This window comes from Barbus barbus, assembly GCF_936440315.1.
Source record: "Barbus barbus genome assembly, chromosome: 47".
Taxonomy (NCBI): domain Eukaryota; kingdom Metazoa; phylum Chordata; class Actinopteri; order Cypriniformes; family Cyprinidae; genus Barbus; species Barbus barbus.
Window position 1 is genome coordinate 20,411,087 of NC_136725.1, and position 15,371 is coordinate 20,426,457.

At 35.0% G+C, this 15,371-nt stretch overlaps 2 protein-coding genes across 2 annotated transcripts; one reads left to right on the forward strand and one right to left on the reverse strand.

Annotated features, from left to right (window-relative positions):
* Positions 1–5,493: 5,493 nt before the first annotated feature.
* LOC306866170 (claudin-4-like) lies at positions 5,494–6,900 on the forward strand (the record flags this gene model as incomplete). The annotated part of the gene is made up of 1 exon (XM_079411244.1): positions 5,494–6,900. The coding sequence occupies one exon, from the start codon at positions 5,494–5,496 to the stop codon at positions 6,145–6,147; it is 654 nt and encodes a 217-aa protein (XP_079267370.1). The 3' UTR covers positions 6,148–6,900.
* A 964-nt stretch (positions 6,901–7,864) lies between these two features.
* Positions 7,865–14,748, reverse strand: LOC306866171 (short-chain specific acyl-CoA dehydrogenase, mitochondrial-like). Its single transcript, XM_079411245.1, has 10 exons — positions 14,680–14,748; positions 13,027–13,190; positions 12,789–12,938; positions 10,918–11,029; positions 10,544–10,695; positions 10,173–10,343; positions 9,294–9,431; positions 9,064–9,159; positions 8,893–8,949; positions 7,865–8,811 (listed from the first exon to the last, which is right to left on the reverse strand). Exons 1-10 carry the CDS (start codon positions 14,705–14,707, stop codon positions 8,659–8,661), a joined length of 1,221 nt encoding a protein of 406 aa, XP_079267371.1. The 5' UTR covers positions 14,708–14,748; the 3' UTR covers positions 7,865–8,658.
* Positions 14,749–15,371: the final 623 nt, after the last annotated feature.

Genomic DNA, 15,371 nt, shown 5'->3' on the forward strand with positions numbered 1-15,371 from the left:
AGACATAATTATGAGATAAAAATGTTCAAATTATGTCTTCAAAAGTCAAAATTATGAGATAAAAAAGTCAGAATTATGACAAAAAGTTGTAATTTTAAATTCAAAATTATGACTTTACAACTCAAAATGATATTGTAATGTAAATTATAACTTTTTAACAATAACTTTTAACAATTTCAACTAAGTATGCCATAATTAAAAACACTTGAAGTCATAATTGAATAACTTTTTATCTAATTTCTACATTTTATTTGATAATTATCATTTGTGTCAATTTTGAATTAGTATGTCATAATTTTAAAAAACGTTTTTACATCATAATTTTGATTTAGCAATGCATTTTTTTTTTACTTATATGGCAGAAATGGTGTCATATGAATAGAACATATTGAAAATCACAGTTTGTCAGTCCCAAACGCTGTGTGATTGTAGCCATGATATTTTGATGTCATAAAAATATCATGTAATATATGATGTAAATCCATATTTTTTGCCTGTAATAAATAGTACGTTTTTTAAAGAAAGGACCACAATGGAAGTAAGTTACAGTAACTTTATTGTGTTATCCTTGACAAGAAGTTTGTAACAGTGAATTACTACTTTCAGTGTCAGATAATCTCAACTCAACTCATCTAAACTAGTAACTAAGCATAAGCATAAGCAAAAGCAATTGCAAGCAATCATGAACATTTCTGAAGAATGTCCATTTAGACAGCTTAGAAAGCTTGTGAAAGATTAATAATATGAAAACTAATGGTTAATTACATAGTTGGATTGGCCATCATGCTAGAACAATAGTGTTGAGGGAAATAATAAGACAGGACAGGATTTCCGCACCATACAACTCCATCCGTCCCCGGCCCATGTGTCTCCATGTGGCTCACCTCAGCCTCGCTGTTCATCATCCACTGAGCTGCTGTGACTGCTGCCAAAGAAGGAGGTCTTGATGCTTTGTTTCTGTGCAGTGAGGCCCATTAGATACGTGTGTAATTCCAGACACCTGGCGTGGCTTCTGCACACCACTGAGACTAGAGGAAACATCTGCAGAAAACATGCACATCAGCGATTTTTGTGCACTTCTGGTGTAGGTGTCTGTCTGGACAATCCGCAAGATTCTTGCTAAAAGTGATAAAACATATCGCCGCCTTGGAATGCTGGGATGTACGTGGATAGCGTATAAACATGATATGAGGTCAGCCTTTGATTAATGCAGCTTTGTTTGTGTTCTTTCTAATTATACTTCCACACGGATGAGGGGCTGATTGTTCCCAGGAAGTTATGCCGGTTATTAGCTGACCCAGTGTTAATGTGTGTTCTGATTAACATACAGGTGCGGCCCTTTTTTTTTAGATCAACTAGATTTTTAGGTTTAAAAAAATACAATGGTGAATTTGCACGTGTAAAACTAGATACTACGATGCTAAGTTGTTCTGGCCGGTTGCTAAAAAAGTTGGGCAAAATTGAAGAAATCGCTCCCTTTCAATTCTGAGGTGTGGATTTTAATTTATTTGGCCACACCCCACAGAAAGCTGAATTGGAATGACAGGAAGAGGAATCTGATTAACTGTAGTGCAAAAAAATAATAAAAATTCAACACAAATAATGCACTTTGGGATATGAAGTTTTCTTTAAACCTGATTAACAAGTTAATTTGTTAAATATGATTGTATACAGTTTTCTAGCTGGCTATCTATCCATCCATCCAAATTTTTAAACAAGGATTTATCGAACTAACATTCAAAGTTTGCTAGTTACATTTAGTCTATAAATTTTGTATAGTTAGATTTACTATACAGGGCAAATTAGCATTAGAGTGCAATTCCATAAAAGGGCCAGATCATTTCCATAATGACCAGCGCAATTATCTACCAAGAGCAGCGCAAATTACCGCCTGCTTTAAGACATGCTTTTTTGGGTGTTGAATAATGGCTCAAATACCAGTAATTTGACGAGCACAAACATTAGTAAATTGCATTGTCTGATTCATTTTAATAGCCTAATGCTCTCCTCCCATAAATTTTGCATCTGAAGGGAAACTCCTACAAATGCATATTCAATGAGGTCAGGCGCAAACTAAGGCCTAACTGTGTCCACGTCTATTTTAACGCCAAAAGATGATTTGCACTAGCACATGCTGTTGGTAAATCTGACTTATACCTTTTGCACACTTGTTTCTGGTCTGGTCCGTTTCTATTCCCCTGTAATTATAAAAACCCACTTTTCCTTCCCTGTGGTAGGCCTAATTTTCTTATCAGATCCCTCCAGATCAATTTAGGTCACAAGCCACGGATGCAACACTAAATAAGGACACTTCAGTGACTGCATTTTGGGTTTCTAGGGGGTATATTTTCCCTCTGTAATGACTAATATAAATAGTCATAAGTAGTAAACGTTAGTGGTTTGGTGTGGTCTATCTTGTGATCATCATGCTACATTTACTATAAAGTAAACACATAAAGTAAGAAAACTTGAATCAGCCAATGAGAGCATCTTTCTCTGTCATCAGCAATTACTGGCATCCTGTTAATGTTTTTTAAAAAATGCAAGATGTCAGTTCACAGGACTGTGTTGGCAACACAATCACCAAAACAACAAGGACAAAAGCTGATATGACAGAAGAACCGAAACTGCATTTGTCTTTAGTTAATTGATATTGGCAGTTTTGTCCATTTACATGAAGAAATTTGAACATACTTTTAGAAATGTTTACAAATCATTGTTGTAATGTACATAATCTAAAACACACTCTTAAAATTGATCTTACACTCTTAAATATATATATATAATTTATTTTATTTTTTTCAGCAGTTCCATAGAATAAGTTTTGGTTCCCCAGAGAACCTTTCAGTTCATAAAACAACATTTTGTCATAGTTTGAAAAACATTTTAAAAATCTAAAGAAACTAAAGAAAGGTCCTTCATGGAACCATCAATGCCAATAAAGAACCTTTATTTTTTTATATTGAGTTTTACATCTTCAGTTGTCCATTTTTGGCAATATTGTGGTCTATATTGTTGCACTAAAAACAAGCTCTGAGATGTAAATGAGTGATATTGTGTGAGACATGCATCTCCAGCAACACAAATACAAACATGTCACAGTCCAGACAGATGATGTGGAGGCTGGTATGCTGCAAAGTTTTTACCCAGACCCTCCTGAGGAACAACAGCCTGAATCAACACAGATTTTCCTGCTTCAGTCTGACTCATGATAAGTGCTTCTGTCAAGGTGCCACTGAATGTGTTGCTCAGCACTTTTACCACACTTTGGGAAAGTGGCTGAGTTACTGATAGCGCACTTTTGTTTTTGGAGAATCAGAGAGCTTTTAATACCACAGAAACCTGGTTACAGTAAATGTCATTAATAGCATAACATGGAATTAAGCCTCTATGGCGTCCACTCCAGTAAATGAACAATTGTACCTTATGGACATAGGAAATGGTCACTTCTGGGAAAACAGCTTTGTGTGAGAAAGCACTGTCAGTTGAACTATAATCTAATACATTATACAAAAAACAAAAAACAATCAGTCACTGAAGTCATTGGTTCTATAAGGCAAGAACAAAGCTAACTGTTTGGCTCTTGAGTCTTCAGTATCTAAGGTGGTACCCTGTCTTCCGTCATTGTCTCTGCAGCTGCATGTTCACAATCACAAATACGAGACAGTTCACCCCTCTTCCTGTTTTTCCTGCGCCCCTCCTCTGCATGCTTTAGGAGAGGAAGTAACAAATCTAAGCATAAGTTATGACTGTACACATGACACACTGGGCTGCACGTAGATGAATCCGAATCACGCAAGTTGAAGACATTAAAGGACAGTTTTTATGCACATTTTTTAAAACGTTATTCAGATGAATAATATAACACAGCATAAAGTACAGAAACGTCACGATAAATGCTTTAAATGCATATTGGTTAATGCATATAAATAGCATAAAAATGGCATCAATCATTGATTATTACAATGTCTAAGTTTTATTTTTATTTAACTTGTTTCCACCATGTGATAAAAAAAGTAATTTTGGCTTTTTATCTCACAATTCTGTAAAAAAAAAAAAAAAAAAGTCCGCCATGGAATAAAAATTAAAGATTTTGTCTTGCAATTCTGTTTATTTATTTATTTTTCTGGCAATTGCAACAATTTGCGAGTTTAAACCTTGACAGTTTGAGAGAGCCTACACTTTTTTTTTTTTTTTACTTTATTACCTAAATTTACTTAACCTAAATTGCTTAGTTGTCTAACAAAGCCTAACTTAGTCTTTATGCTTTAAATGATTTTAAAGTGTCTTTGAAATGAGCAAGAAAGACAGATAGGGAAAAGGTGCATAACTAACCTAAATGGTTCCTAAGATGTTCTCGTTGGTTGCTATTGTTCTTATTGCTGTTCTATGGCTTCTGGCTGGTTACTAGGCTTAGGCAGTTCTGTCTGATTGCTAGTTTCGACTGGTTACTTTGCGTTGTTAGTGTTCATTTCTAAAGACGTCTATGGTTCCAAGTTTGCTGACCGCATTATATCACTTTGCGTCCACTCTCCACTGAATAAACAACAGCTAAATGAGAACAAAAAGGATAAACATTCGCTTTTAAAAGTAATAACTGTCAAAATAACTGTAATTAGACAAAATAGCGATTGAGAGAGACCGGGAATTAAGTAGGTAAGCACTTGAAGAGCAGTTGAAGGTTCGGTGTCTTGCTCAAGGGCACCTCAGTCGTGGTATTGAGGGTGGAGAGAGCGCTGGACATTCACTCCCCCCACCTACAATCCCTGCCGACCCGAGACTCGAACCCTCAACCTTTGGATTACGAGTCCGACTCTCTAACCATTAGGCCAGGACTTCCCCACTTGCTCTCTTTCACACACACACACACACACACACACACACACACACACACACACACACACACACACACACACACACACACACACACACACACACACACACACACACACACACACACACACACACACACACACACACACACACACACACACACACACGCTCAAAATTACAGAACTGAAAGTGTTTCGCGCTAGTAGTATTATTTCTGACGTCCCTTTTCAACATAAAGAAATTTCCTCTAATCTTATGCATTTGTGTGCTTGTTTTAACACCTGCCCCCCTTGTGTAAAGTGGGCTTTTCTTCTTAAAGAATACCAGGAAGACAAGGAAGTCACACTTCCAGTATGTTGCTGCTACCGTCACTTTTAAAAACTGAATGGTGCAGTTTGGTCTTATCAGGTTTTGTCCAGCGGCTCTCACTTCTGATTGGCTGTCGGGAGATGCGCTGCGCTCTGATTGGTTGGAGCCGCTTCTCTTTGTTGCGAGTGCTCTATATCAGCATCCTCCCTGCACACAAGAGCAGAAAACTCCCACCGCATCTCATCCTGCAACACTGCCAAGCAATGTAGAGATACTTCTGCTCTGAACAGCTGCTTTAAACAAAAAGACTTTCTAAACTAAGAAAAAGAGCATCAGAAAAACTTTGCAAAGATGATTTCTGCATGTCTGGAGATTATTGGACTTGGCTTGAGTGTCACCGGGACCCTTTTGGTGATGGTGGCTTGCGGGCTGCCCATGTGGAAAGTGTCTGCCTTCATCGAAGGCAACATTGTGGTGGCTCAGAACATCTGGGACGGGCTGTGGATGTCCTGCGTGGTCCAGAGCACGGGTCAGATGCAGTGTAAAATGCACGACTCCGTCCTGGCGCTGACCACTGACCTCCAGACCGCTCGGGCTTTGACGGTCATCTCAGCGGTTTTGGGTGTCCTGGGTCTGATGATAACCATCGCCGGCGCTCAGTGCACCAACTGCATCAGTAAAGAGTCCATCAAAGCCAAAGTAGTCAACGTCGGAGGGGTGATATACATCATCGCAGGCTTGTTTGTGCTGGTGCCTCTGTGCTGGATGGCCAATAACATCATCTCAGACTTCTACGACCCTCAAGTGTCTTATGCAAAGAAGAGAGAAATTGGAGCTGCGCTCTACATCGGATGGGCAGCATCTGCCATGCTTCTGGTCGGAGGAGTGATCCTGTGTTTCTCTCGTCCACATGATGAGAAATCCTCGTATCCTCTAAAATATATACCTCCACCTACAAAAAGCACATCAATCAATGGGGACTATGATAAACGAAACTATGTGTGAACCTCAACGTTCAACCATGGACTAGTGGCTCTGCGCATATGGACTTTCAAGGCTGTTTAATATTTGTGCAGTTCATCAATAATTGTATTTTTAATTCAAAAACAAGATTTAAGGTTCAAATATATATGAAAATGTATTTTTAGGTGCTCTGTTTCTTACAAATGAGTGTGAGAAATAATTTTTTAAAGTACATATTTTGCATATTAATTAAAACTGCATGTCAAAAAAATGTTTAAAATAGTTTTAGATGAAATAAAGTCACACTGCAGTCAACTTCCCTTTTACATGCAACAGGTCTTGTATCCAAACTTAGCAAGCATTCAGATAATCAATTGACAGAATGTATAAACTATGTTTGATTATATTTTTATTGTCTTTAGCTCCTTTAACAGTTTGTTATAGTAATAATGAATTAGATGTACACGGGTATTTTTGTCTTAGTTAATGATATTAGGGTCAGCAGCCCACTTGTTTGCGTTTGATTTTAATCACTGTGTCTCTAAGGGGGTGAAGGGAGGGTCTATATTTCTTGTTTTTGTTCCGCTTTATAAGAGTGCACTAATTAGACACGGTCTGTGCTTCAATAAGACACTGAATGATGCCTATTGTTCTGCCTATAGACTCCAGGCTGCAGCTTTACATGAGACTGTTTTGATCATCCAAACCTCCTGATTGTACATAGTTGTATGAAACTGTTTTTTTTTTTTTTTTTTAGTAAATCTGTGTATATTCAAAGTAATAAATAAAACGTTTTTTGATAATAATGTGTCTAGTTGCTTAATTTAGTTGGTACATATGCATGAAGTGTCTGAAGTGTACACTTTAATAATAAAAGAACTGTAGAAAAAGCTACATGATTTTGTTTTAGATTTCTGATATCTTTTTTTAAATAAACCAACATTTTCAGCTTGTTTTAATTCAGTTCAAATGAATAAATATACTAAATGGCTCCCTAAATTACTAATATATTTGACAATATACTCCAAAAACAAACAAATGCTTTGAAAAGTGTGCCTTTGCCATCTTTGATCAAAATAATCTAATGCTACATTATTCATACGTATGAATGTGTGTATATACTTTTTGGAAGTTAAAAGAATGTTTCACCCAAAAATAAACATTTTCTGAAAATGTACTCATCATCAGGCCATCCGAGATGTAGATGCGTTTGGTCCTTTACCAGAACAGATTTTGGCTTTACATCATTTGTTCACCAATGGATGCTCTGCAGTGAATGGGTGCCGTCAGAATGAGAATCCAAACAGCTGATAAAAACACTAAAATAATCCACAAGTAATTCACACCACTCCAGTCCAGCAATTAACATATTGTGTAGTGAAAATCTGCATGTTTTGGGGGGAACCATTCCTTTAAACTGCACCCTTTTTGTGTGTGTGTGTGTGTGTATGATCTTACGCATTGTTAAAGCAAGGACAACCAAAGTCAGAGCCGTTACCTTTATCCTACTAAAAAATCATCAGCATCACTTCAGGTCTCAGGAGTTCTGGAACTTTGACCCAGTTCTGAGTCCTGTGAAATGACAGAAACGGCACACAAGAAATGATGGCGCCTCTTCTCCCCTGATGTTGCCGAGAGATTAGAGACCCGCGGCAGGTGGGACTGAAGCCAAATCTGGTCAAGCGCTCATTTCCCTATGAGCTCAGGAAGAACATGCACTAACAAGTGCATATAAGTTAAATAAACAGGGTTCTTTAATAGGATTCTTTCAAGTTATTTTAATTTTTGAAATATATGCAAAAATGTTTTCACCTAAATCTGGAAAACAAACCATTTTATGATACTGAAAACAGAAATTCTGTCAAATAAATTAAAAATAAATATTTTATACTTTTTTTGCATGTCACAAATCACACTTAAGACACATTTTACATTTTTTTCGGTTCAATTTTCACACAAACTTGTATGCTGGTAATACGTTTATTTTATTATTAAATTAGACATTTTCACTAGTGATCTCAAGCCTTTTGGAGCTCACTTAAAATGGTTTTTAATTTCAGCATTGTATTATTTAAGTTTGCATCATATTCTGACCAAAGAAACAACTGGAACATGTATCAGTGCATGCAAGGCGTTTCAATATCCTCAAATAGCTCTATAAACAACTTCCCTCCAACCAAGATTAAAACCAAATTATATCATCAGAACATTTGCTGCAGAGAAATCTTAGAATTACAATAAGGTGTTAAAATAAATCATTGTATTAAAATGCATAACAAATACATACAATTCATTATGTACAATCAGATGCATTTAAATTCCCAGTGAAGATTAGTCCTTACAGTCTGACACAAAGGCAAAAAGTCCTGACTCTACTGCACTCTTGTGGCACACATGAGAAAATGCACTTCAAACAGTCTTGTGTCGCTCAATCTGTGATACAGCAACATTAATACATCTTCAGTGGCCAGTCACAGTAATCCAGTCCTGAGATCTGTGACCGACCAGATCAGCCAATCCAGGCACAGTGTCATAACGTGAGCATCAGCTCTCCTACTGTTGATATTCTTTGAGAATGTTGTTGGCAATGACTAATCTCTGGATCTCGCTGGTGCCTTCATAGATCTCTGTGATGCGAGCGTCGCGGTAGTGTCTCTCAGCAGGCATGTCTGTGACGTAACCCATCCCGCCCAGCACCTGGATGGCCTGCACATTTCAACAAAATACTCATCTTAGTGCATCTACAGTATGATAGGTTTAGAAATAAAGTTTCTATTTGATGATTACCTGGTGGGAGACAAACGTAGCAGCCTCAGATGCAGCCAGTTTAGCCATAGCAGCTTCCTGCAGAAACACACATTTTTTATGATTTTTTATTTACCCACTATCCCCAAGTTTAAACAAACCATCAGCACATTTACCATAAACTTCACAATAGTTCTGAGAAAACAGACTAACCTTAGTAAAAGGTTTCTTTGCGTCTCTCAGCATTGCACCTTTCCAGGTGAGCAGCCGAGCGCTCTCTATGGCCAACGCCATGTCTGCCAGTTTAAACTGAAAGAGACATTTATAGAGAACCTTCAGCAGCTGAATCATCCCAGATGAAAGATGAAAACACTAAAGCTTTCCACTTTCCCTCTGAATGTCACACAGGGAGTGTTTGCGGTGAGTTATAGCCCGTATATCACCTGTATGGCCTGCAGTTTCCCAATCGGAGAACCGAAAGCTGTTCTTTTATGAGCGTAATCAGCCGCACAGTCCAGCGCCGCCTGAGCGATACCAAGAGCCTGTGCTGCGATACCAAGCCGCCCACTGTCTAGAGTTTGCTGTGGGATGTAAAACAGCTGCATTAGATCACACGCAAACAAATGTGAAAGAGCTTTAGTTTTATAACTTGACTAAAATGAAATGTGACCCTGGAGCACAAAAGCAGTCTGAAGTCGCTGGGGTATATTTGTAGCAATAGCCAAAAATACATTGTATGGGTCAAAATGATCCATTTTTCTTTTATGCCAAAAATCATTAGGATATTAAATAAAGATCGTGTTCTATGAAGATATTTTGTGAATTTCCTACCGTATATCAAAACTTCATTTTTTATCAGTAATATGCATTGCTAAGGACTTCATTTGGACAACTTTAAAGGAGATTTTCTCAATATTTAGATTTTGTTCCCTCAGATTCCAGATTTTCAAATAGTTGCATCTCGGGTAAAAATTGTCCTATCATAACCATACATCAATCGAAAGCTTATTTATTCGTTCCAAATAAAATTTTTTGAAGAGAGTTGTTTCTCCCACCCCTTCCTCCTTAGTAGTATATTTTTTATTTAATGCCATGTCATCATCTTAGGCTATTTTCATGACAAAAAACAATTAAAAAAATACAAATTCAATAAAAACCAGCAAACTAACAAACACAAGAAAACACACATTTCAAAGTAGAATAACTGGCTGTAGCATTGTTTTTCAGGAGGAACAAAATATCTGCAAACATATTGTGCTATTTTTATGCTTTAGTGCAGTAGTACAGTCCAAAAATTACATACAGCATCTTTAAAATCATACCATTGCAATCTTAAAGCCCATTCCGCGCTCTCCCAGCATGTTGCCGAGTGGGATGCGGCAGTCTTCCAGAATGATATTGGCAGTCGATGAAGCTCGAATTCCCAGTTTGTCTTCTTTCTTCCCTAAAGACAACCCTGGATGAGGCATCGGCACTAGGAAGGCACTAATTCCCTGATTTTTCAGTAAAATAAAATAATTAATATATTGAATAAATAATAATACAAGTAAATAAATAATGTATTTTTTCATTTGAAAATTCCCTATTCACTCTATGAATACATAAAATCAAAACAATTTCAGCTCTTTACATTTTTATGAAATGAAAAAAAAAATCAGTTCTTTTCAAATCAGTTCATTAGTTGCACACGAACCTTGTGTTTTAAGCTCTTGTCTGTTGTGGCGAAAACGACGGTGGCGGAAGCATCCCAGCAGTTGGTTATCCAGGCTTTGGTTCCATTCAGAACCCACTCGTCTCCCTCCTGCTGTGCCAGTGTTGACGCCGCACCTGCATCGCTGCCGTTTCCTTTATAGTCAAAACACATCTTCAGCACAACATTTCATACCACAAGATGATGCAAACAAGCTCTCACTGATGTAAGCGTAAACATGGTAACTCTACTGATCTACAGATGTAGAGTATAAATGAAATCATCTCCATATAAAGCTTAGCAATTGGTGGATGTGTGAAGGATGCACCTGTGTTTATAAAGCAGGCAGATCTCATGGTAACTGCAGCTGTGTTTACCTGGCTCACTCAGAGCAAAACAGCCCACTTTTTCCCCCGCGGTGAAGGGAGCAATCCACTGCTTTTTCTGTTCTTCTGTGGCAAACTTCAGAATCGGACCCAGGTACAGAGACTAAAACACAGCAATTCGATCACATGCAGAATTAAATCTCAGCTAAATGATAATGAAAAGGACAGGTTTGATACTTAGAGATTCAGTTCAGTAAGTATGAGCAATAGTGATTCTGTATAATAGTGGAATAATAATATGTTATGAGGAAAAATAAGTATCAATATAATAAAGTAATTATATATATATATATATATATATATATATATATATATATATATATATATATATATAAAAGTGCTGTCAAACAAATAAATGTTTTTGTTTGCATAACATATGTGTGTGTTCTGTGTATATTTGTAATGTATATATAAATACACATACATATTTTGAATATATTTATAGCACATATTTATATTCATATAATTTATATTATAAATAAATATATAAAATAACCTATTTTTCTGAAATATATACATGCATGTGTGTGTATTTATATATACAAAATAAATATACACAGTACACACACATATATTATGTAAACAAAACTTTTATTTTGGATGCGATTAATCGCGTCACACTAATATATATATATATATAACTTAACACCAATGACAAGATAATCTCTCCCAATAGGCTAACTTTCTCTCTCGCTCTCTCTCTATATATATATATAAGTACACAAAAATACATATATGAAGTTAGCACAATGGGAAGGAGTGACATTTTTTTACACTCACCAAAGATTTTTATTTGATTAAAAATACAGTAAAAACAGTAAAATTGTGAAATATTTTTACAATTTAAAATAACTGTTTTCTATATTAATATGTTTTAAAATGTAATTTATTCCTGTGATGCAAAGCTGAATTTTCAGCATCATTACTCCAGTCTTCAGTGTCACATGATCTTCAGAAATCATTCTAATATGCTGATTTAATGCTTAAGAAACATTTACTATTATTATCAGTGTTGACAACAGTTGTGCTGCTTAAAATTTTTGTGGAAAATGTCATGTTTTTTCAGAATACTATCCAAGATTAATAGAAAGTTCAAAAGAACAACATTTCAAAAAAATTGCAATAAATAATTTACTATATATTAATATATATACATATTTATACACATATTAATCGCATCCAAAACATTTACATAATAATAAATGTGTGTGTACCGTATATATTTATTATGTATATACAAATGCACACACATACAGTATATATTTTCAAAATATTTACATGTATATATTTATATTCATGTAATTTATATTATATATAAATATATTTAATATATAAACATAACATTTTTCTTAAATATATACACGCACATATGTGTATTTATATATACATAATAAATATACACAGTACACACATATATTATGTAAAAAAAAAACTTTTATTTTGGATGTGATTAATCACAATTAACCGTTTGACAGCACTAATATATATATATATATAATGGCTCAAAACTATATTTTTCAAAATATAATTTGAATTTATCCAAAACATGGTGTAGGATTGGAAGACTGGAATTGCATATTAACCTGTTAACTGTCGGTTCCACGTTTTGAGTATAGGCCTGAAAATGACATTTCCAATTTAAATTGTTATAAATTTTGAATGGTTTGGAGCAGATACTTAAGCAAAATATGTTTGGACATTTTTTTAAATATATAAAAATATATCTGAAAATATATTTTTTTTGCTATTAATTGCATGATTGCTTTAGGCATTGCATGAATTCATTGTTTAACCATATATGTTCAAATGCAGATTGTTTTTAATGTGCACTGAAACAGATTCAGCAGAATTGAGTGACTCACATTATTCACACTGACGATGACTCCGGTCGATGCACATCCTCTGCTGAGCTCTTCTACAGCCAGACAGTACGCGAGATAATCCATCCCAGCTCCACCCAGACTCTCTGGTACCTCTACAGCCATGACACCCATCGCTCCCAGTTCTTTTACCTACACCGTTAAAACAACAGCCACAATCATCTTCATATGCTCTAATCAAAAGACAGTGAATACTGTGGAGCTCCATGGGTCCTTCTACCTGCTTGGCTGGGAACATGTGATCTTTGTCTAGCTGAGCAGCGATTGGCGCAAGTTCTTTTTGAGCGTAATCCCTACATGTCTGCCTCATCATCTGGTGCAACTCTGGCAGCTCCGCAAGCTGGCTCAAACAGCGAACGCCACGGCCTACCGCCATGCCCAGAGCTGATAAATACACAAGAGAAGATGATAGTAACATACTGTATATAATTATTAAAAGAATAATGAGAAAACTGCAACATAAATGTGATTTAGCAAAAATAAGTCAATTATAAAGCAGTGAAAGCATAGATACATGACAATAAAAACTGCATAAATTGCAAGTCTAAATCATAATCTAATCAGTAAAAAAATATTTGATTACAGTATTTACACAGTAAAATAAAGAAAATCATGAAACTTCCATGTACAAAAATAACTATATATATGACCCTGGAGCACAAAACCAGTCTGAAGTCTCTGGGGTATATTTGTAGCAACAGCCAAAAATACATTGTATGGGTCAAAATTATCCATGTTTCTTTTATGCCAAAAATCATTAGGATATTAAGTAAAGATCATGTTCCATGAAGATATTTAGTAAATTTCCTACTGTAAATATATCAAAACTTCATTTTAGATTAGTAATATGCATTGCTAAGAACTTCATTTGAACAACTTTAAAGGCAATTTTCTCAATATTTAGATTTTTTTGCACCCTCAGATTCCAGATTTTCAAATAGTTGTATCTCAGCCAAATATTGTTTTATCCTAACAACACCATACATCAATGGAAAGATTATTTATTCAGCTTTCAGATGATGTAGAAATCTCAATTTCGAAAAATTGACACTTAAGACTGGTTTTGTGGCCCAGGGTCACATACATGTTAATTAATATATACATACACTCGTATTTCACTAGTAACATATGAAGAGTTAATTTGCAAAAACAGATAATACAGTTTTTAACAATTTTCAAACTGCAGTTGGCTTATTTTGATTAGGTCTAAAAATTACCCCAAAAAAAAAAATAATACAGCTATCTTACATAATAAAAACATGATGACATAAAAAAAACACCGTGATTTTTTAAATAATAAAAAAGGAGTTATCTTTATGTGTCAGTCATAAAATATGAGTTTATGCGCATGCGCAGAACCTGCAGAGTAAAAGTAGGTAAAAGGTCATTGTGCGCTTTCACATCATCCAAAATAGCTATAATGAGAAAAATGCATTAAAGTTGTAGAATTGTGCTTCTGTACATGCATAATTAGTTACATAAACCAACTCTGAATGCATAACGCGTGCATTTCTTTATGAAACCCGCAGTAGTTTACTGTTTACTCTGAATGACATCAGCTGTCAGGGTAAAGATTAACCCCACATTTGACAATAAACCATCCAAAACAACACAAACACAGCAAACTAACATTTCATATTTCAGACGCGCTCGTGCCTAATCATGGAGAATCAATATCAGGTGAATTTTAATAAGGTAAGCACGTGATTATTCTTATTCTATTTATTGACTAGTTAGTTTATTAATGTTCTTAACTATAGACCTAACCGAAACAGCGTCATATTAAGGAAATGATTATGATCTATGTTAATATTCAAGCTGCACATGAGCTGCGAGTAACACAGAGTAATAATCAGTAACAAATACTACTGACCTCTCCGTGCTTTGAAAAGCGCCGCCATCTTGGCTCTAATGTATCTGCTTTCGCAACAGCAAGCAAGCAGGAAGCGGTGCAGTGACCGGTCGGGTCATGTGATCATGACGTCGCGCAGACGTTTTATTTTATTAGATTTTAAGTTTTATTAGAGTTTAAAATGAAATAAACATTTGAATTTTGTGTTATTTAATTGATTCATATTAATTTTAAATGTCTAAATAAATTAACGTCTTACTCTATAAAGAAATGATGAAATCATAGTACAAGATACATTTTAATATAAAATATATATTGCAATATTAATGCGTAATAAGTTTTCTTTGAGTTTAAATGAAATTATTCTCTACTCACGTATGTCGCAATGTAAAGTAAATTAAGGCTTCACTCTTTATTATAATAAAGCAGTGAAATTATAGCATAAAATACGTTTTAATAAAAGCGCATATATTGTATACTAATGCATAATATGATTAATAACAGGATTACAGATATTACAAGTGATTTCTCTGAGTTTAAATTAAATATATATTATAAAATACATACAAATCTAAATTAAATACTATATAAATATTTATAAAGATAAGATTTATATTTAAATGCTATATTTATAATAAACATTATGTTCAAATTAGAATGAGAATTACGTTAAAATCAAATAGCTCTATTAGCAAAATTAAGATATTTTGAAT

Coding starts and splice junctions, on each gene's coding strand:
- LOC306866171 (XM_079411245.1), bottom strand. CDS start 14,707: ATGGCGGCGCTTTTCAAAGCACGGAGAG. Junction 10,696..10,917: donor TTTTGCTCTGAGTGAGCCAG/GTAAACACAGCT, acceptor TTGACTATAAAG/GAAACGGCAGCGATGCAGGT. Junction 8,950..9,063: donor CAAAGAAACCTTTTACTAAG/GTTAGTCTGTTT, acceptor GTGTTTCTGCAG/GAAGCTGCTATGGCTAAACT.